Source organism: Otolemur garnettii, unplaced genomic scaffold (assembly GCF_000181295.1).
Source record: "Otolemur garnettii isolate 467f Iridium unplaced genomic scaffold, OtoGar3 scaffold00012, whole genome shotgun sequence".
NCBI lineage: Eukaryota > Metazoa > Chordata > Mammalia > Primates > Galagidae > Otolemur > Otolemur garnettii.
The window spans coordinates 27478534-27483718 of NW_003852407.1; the positions used below are offsets into that span (position 1 = coordinate 27478534).

General features: G+C 41.7%; 1 protein-coding gene across 1 annotated transcript in view; it reads left to right on the top strand.

Moving 5' to 3' along the window:
* Window positions 1–5185, top strand: part of NPC1 (NPC intracellular cholesterol transporter 1) — a 51594-nt gene that overhangs the window by 35251 nt on the left and 11158 nt on the right. Inside the window, exons 12-14 of the mRNA XM_012802017.2 lie at window positions 2500–2689; window positions 3236–3418; window positions 4444–4590. Coding sequence (XP_012657471.1) covers window positions 2500–2689; window positions 3236–3418; window positions 4444–4590 — 520 coding nt within the window. The remainder of the gene's footprint in view (window positions 1–2499; window positions 2690–3235; window positions 3419–4443; window positions 4591–5185) is intronic.

Below are 5185 nucleotides of genomic sequence, written 5' to 3' on the forward strand. Positions count from 1 at the left end.
ATATGCACAGGATTACATGTGGCCTTTTATATGCATGGGATCACATGGTCTTTATATGCACAGGATCACATGCGGCCTTTCATATGCATGGATTACATGGGCCTTTATATGCACGGCATCACATGTGGTCTTTATCTGTACGGGATCACATGTGGCCTTTATATGCACGGGATCACATGTGGCCTTTATATGCACGGGATCACATGTGGCCTTTTATATGTATGGATCACATGGTCTTTATATGCACAGGATCACATGTGGCCTTTATATGCACGGATCACATGTGGTCTTTATATGCACAGGATCACATGTGGCCTTTTATATGCACAGATCACATGTGGTCTTTATATGCACAGGATCACATGTGGCCTTTTATATGCACGGATCACATACAACCTTTTATTGCATGGGATCATGGGGCGTTTTGCTTCTTTCACTTAGCCTTACCAAGGCTCCTCAGTATGGTGGCGGGTCAGTACTTCCCTTTTATAGTCCAATACTCCATTGACTGCATATGTCCTATTTTGTTTATCCATTCATTAGGTGATGCACATTTGAGTCATTTTCATCTTTTGGCTCTTATGAGTAATGCTGCTATAAACATTTGTACATGAGTTTTTGTGTGGATATAAATTTTCGTTTCTCATGGGTTCTAGCTAGGAGTAGAATTGCTAAGTCTTACAGTGATGCTGCCTTTCACTGAAGAATGGCCAGACTACTTTCCAAAGTGGCCATAGCTTATGGTTGAAAAAAGTAAAGGTGTAAAAATAAAGGATGATAGCACTTTCCATAACCACCAACAACAACGTGTGAAGGTTTCAGTTTCTCCACATCCTTGACAACATTGTTATCTGCCTTCATGATTCTAGCCATCCTCATGGGTAGGAAGTAGGATCTCCTTGTAGTTTTGATTTGCATTTTCCTGATGACATTTTTGAGCATTTTCATATACTTTTTGTCCATTAGTGTGTCTTCCTTGGAGAAGTATGTAATTATAGCCTATGCACAATTTTTAACTGGGTTATTTATGTTTTATATATTCTAGACACAAGTCACTTACCTTATTTTACCTTTTCTTTTATTTTGTTGCTCATACTTTTGGTGTCATATCTAAGAAACCATTCCCTAATCCAAGGATGTGGAAATTTGGGCCTGAGATTTCTTCTGAGAGTTTTAGCTCTTATGTTTAGGTCTTTGATCCCCTTGAGTTAATTTTTGTGTGGTATGAGGTAAGGGTCCAGCTTCATTTCTTTCGCATGTAACTCTCCATTTGTCCCAGATCATTTGTCAAAGAGATTATTAAGGATCTTGTCATCCTCATTGAATATTAGTTGACCACAGACACATGGTGTGTTTCTAGACTCCGTTCTGTTCCCTTGATCTCTATATGTCTTTTTTTTTTTTTGAGACAGAGCCTCAAGCTATCCCCCTGGGTAGAGTGCCATGGCATCATAGCTCACAGCAACCTCCAACTCCTGGGCTCAAGCAAGTCTCCTGCCTCAGCCTCCCAAGTAGCTGGGACCACAGGTGCCTGGCTATTTTTTTTGGTTGCAGCCATCATTGTTGTTTTGGCGGGCTGGGCTGGATTCAAACCCACCACCTTAGGTGTATGTGGCTGTCACCTTAGCCACTTGAGCCACAGGCGCCGAACCGATCCCTGTATGTCTTTGTGCCAGTACCACAAGAGTGTGTCAGTCTTGATTACTCTTGTTTTGTAATTCGTTTTGAATTTAGGAAGTGTGAGTTCTCCTATTTTGTTATCTTGAAAAAGAAACTTAGGCTCTTCTGGACCCCTTGCAGTTCCATGTGAATTTTAGAATTAGTTTATCAGTTTCTACTGAGAAACCAGCTGGGATTCTGAAAAGTGTTGTGTTGAATCTATAGGTCAGCTTTTTAAATTTTGTTCCATGAGTGTGTATCTTTATATAATACACCTCATTTAGAAATATTTTTAGTGGCTGGGTGTGGTGGCTCATACCTGTAATCCTAGTTTTCTGGGAGGCCGAGGCAGGTAGATTACTTGAGCTCAGGAGTTTGAGACCAGCCTGAGCAAGAGTGAGACTTGCCTCTTAAAAAATGGCCTGGTGTTGTGGAACCCACTTATGTAGTCCCAGCTACTTGTGAGGCTGAGGTAGGAGGATCCTTTGAACCCAAAAGTTTGTGGTTGCTGTGAGCTATGATACCACAGCACTTTACCCAGTGTGACTGAGCAAGACTCTGTCTCAAAAAAAATTATTTTAGTAAAAAATGAATAGGGAAAACATGAACCAATTGTAAATTTGTTCTAAACTTATTTTAAATGGTAGAAAATACAGCACGTCTAGATAGAACTTGGGCTATAATTGGAAAGTGTCTCACCTTCTAGTCTCCAGTACAGAAGGATCTAATGGAGGGTTGAGGAAACAACAAGACCTTTATGTCCTAAAGGTTGCAAATAAGTCTCTTACCTAGCTGTCACTAAGTTTTAACTAAAAATATAAAATTTTGCTTACTTTTCAGGTTTATTGATTTTGTAAAAAACTACAAGAATCCAAATTTGACCATTTCTTTCTCTGCTGAACGAAGTATTGAAGATGAAATAAATCGTGAAAGCAACAGTGATCTCTTCACCATTGTAATTAGTTATGCTGTAATGTTTGTATATATTTCCCTTGCCTTGGGGCATATCAAAAGCTGTCACAGGCTTCTGGTAAGCAGGCTCTGTGTGTGTGTGTGTATGTGTGTGTGTGAAATGGCAGTGCACAGTATACTGTCATATTTTTGCCTGTATTTACTTTTGATTCACTATTTTCAAAATATTCTATATTCACTATTTTCAAAACTGCCTTAAATTCCCCTTCATTTTAGTTGTATGTGACATTACTGTTTCTGGTATCTGTTGTTTTCAGTTTCAATTTTTTGGTTTATCTTAAAGTATGTTTCATATAATCCAGTTTTTTCTAATTTGTCCATTCCATCACCTAACAATGCCAGCTCATAAAATATATTCCTAGGAGGGCAGTGCCTGTAGCTCAGTGAGTAGGGCACCAGCCCTATATACCAAGGGTTGCAGGTTCAAACCCAGCCGGCCAAACTCCAACAAAAATATATTTGTAGGGAGGCCCTAGAAATTTTTTCAGAGCCTCTCTCAAACTGAAAATTGTACTTTTCACTCTAGATTAGAACCACCCATGTAAAGAAGAAATAGCACAGCAAACCCGCTAACCAGTGACTTGTGTCTTTGCACATCCCTCAGGTGGATTCGAAGGTCTCCCTAGGCATTGCAGGGATCCTGATCGTGTTGAGCTCGGTGACATGCTCGTTAGGCATCTTCAGCTATATTGGGATCCCCCTGACCCTCATTGTGATTGAAGTCATCCCGTTCCTGGTGCTGGCTGTTGGGGTGGACAACATCTTCATTCTGGTGCAGACCTATCAGGTACATTTTTGTAGTCTTGTGGGGCCTGGCATCTATCGAAGTACCAGGGTCCATGAATGGCTCTTCAGTGCCGCATTTGTGAGCAAGGCCACTGAGGGGCTTCATTTCCTTTCCCCTTATGGCTCATTGGGCTTCCCAACTTGTTATGGACATTTAGAGACCAAAAATTTCACCTCTTCTCTTTGGTTGGTGGAATAGATAATTTTGTTTTAAATAGTATCTTGTTTCATGTGTGTGCAATAAGACAAACACACTTTTGGAAAATATTTAACAGTATGACTGCTATTAAAAATGATTTTCAGCAGAGTCTAGAAAAATGGTAGATTTGTTCAAAAGTGCCACTAAAGGCCAGGTGTGGTGGCTCATGCCTGTGATCTCAGCACTTTGGGAGGCTGAGGCAGGTGAATTGCTTGAGCCCACAAGTTTGAGACCAACCTAAGCAAGAGTGAGACCCCCTATCTGTACTAAAAATAGAAAAGCTAGCCAAGTGTTGTGGTAGACACCTGTAGTCCCAGCTACTTGTGAGGCTGAGGCAGGAGGATCACTTAAACCCAAGAGTTGGAGGTTGCTGTGAACTACGATGTCACAGCACTCTACCCAGAGCAACAGAGACTCTATCTTAAAAAATAAACAAAAGTGATACTAAAAAGGCTGAGGGTCAACACACAACCCGCCATGGTAGAAAGTGCTCTCAGTTGTCTATGGACCCTACCTGAGTGAGGCTCTGTGGCAGGTGCAAGTGTCATTTAATGGTCCAGCCACCTGCAGCCTGTTCCATGTATCTTCTTAATAAAATGACCCAGACTTGGCTGGATTTTCTCACCTGGTATCTAGTTCAGTGGTTCAGAAACACTTGGAACAAATTAATGTCAGATCTTATGGATCTCCCTTACATGCCGGAAGGTACAGGTACAGCTGATCATGCACTCATTATTTTTCTTTGCTCTTGAGTTAACATAGGGCAGCAAAGAGGTGGAATTGTTATTGAGAAATTTTAACATTGTGTGTTTTTCTTTTTTTAAAAGAGAGATGAACGTCTTCAAGGGGAAACCCTGGATCAGCAGCTGGGCAGAGTCCTAGGAGAAGTGGCTCCTAGTATGTTCCTGTCATCCTTTTCTGAGACTATAGCATTTTTCTTAGGTAATTATGCTTTAAATTCTACCAATCCTATGGTTTGCTGAGCCTGGAAGGAGGAGGATCTGGTGTATCTGAATGTGCCCGTGCCCTTTTTAAAGCTTTATTCAGCAACTGGAAAGTATTAGTGAGGGGACCACAGAAGACTTGGTGGCAGTGTCTGGGGTATCATCTTGCTGGCAGCTTCTTATGTTGTTTCAGGACAGTGTTGAGATTGGGGTTCAGGATGAGAGAGACATGGAGAGCATATGGCCACTACCCCCTTTTGGTAGCCACAGCGAATACTACTGGTATTGGAGAGTTGACATCCTTGGGTAGCTGCGGAGTCCTCTACACAGCACTCTAAGCAGCAGTGCCTGAACCCCAGGCCCCTGCTTGCTGTTGTGTTCAAGGACAGTCTTTCTCCTGTGAACACAGCTCATCGTGAAGCAGGCTTGTTAATGAGCAGAGGTTCTTGAACTTCCCTAGATACAAAGATCACACCACTTCTGCTTCTTTCTTATGGAGAAATCAGCAAATAGACTCACTGGTGGGGCTGCCTGCCACATCTCTGAAGTGCAGTCAGAGATCGGTGACTCTGTCTACAGTAGAGGAGGCTGGATTAGAATCACCCAGTCCGAAGAAGAAACACCA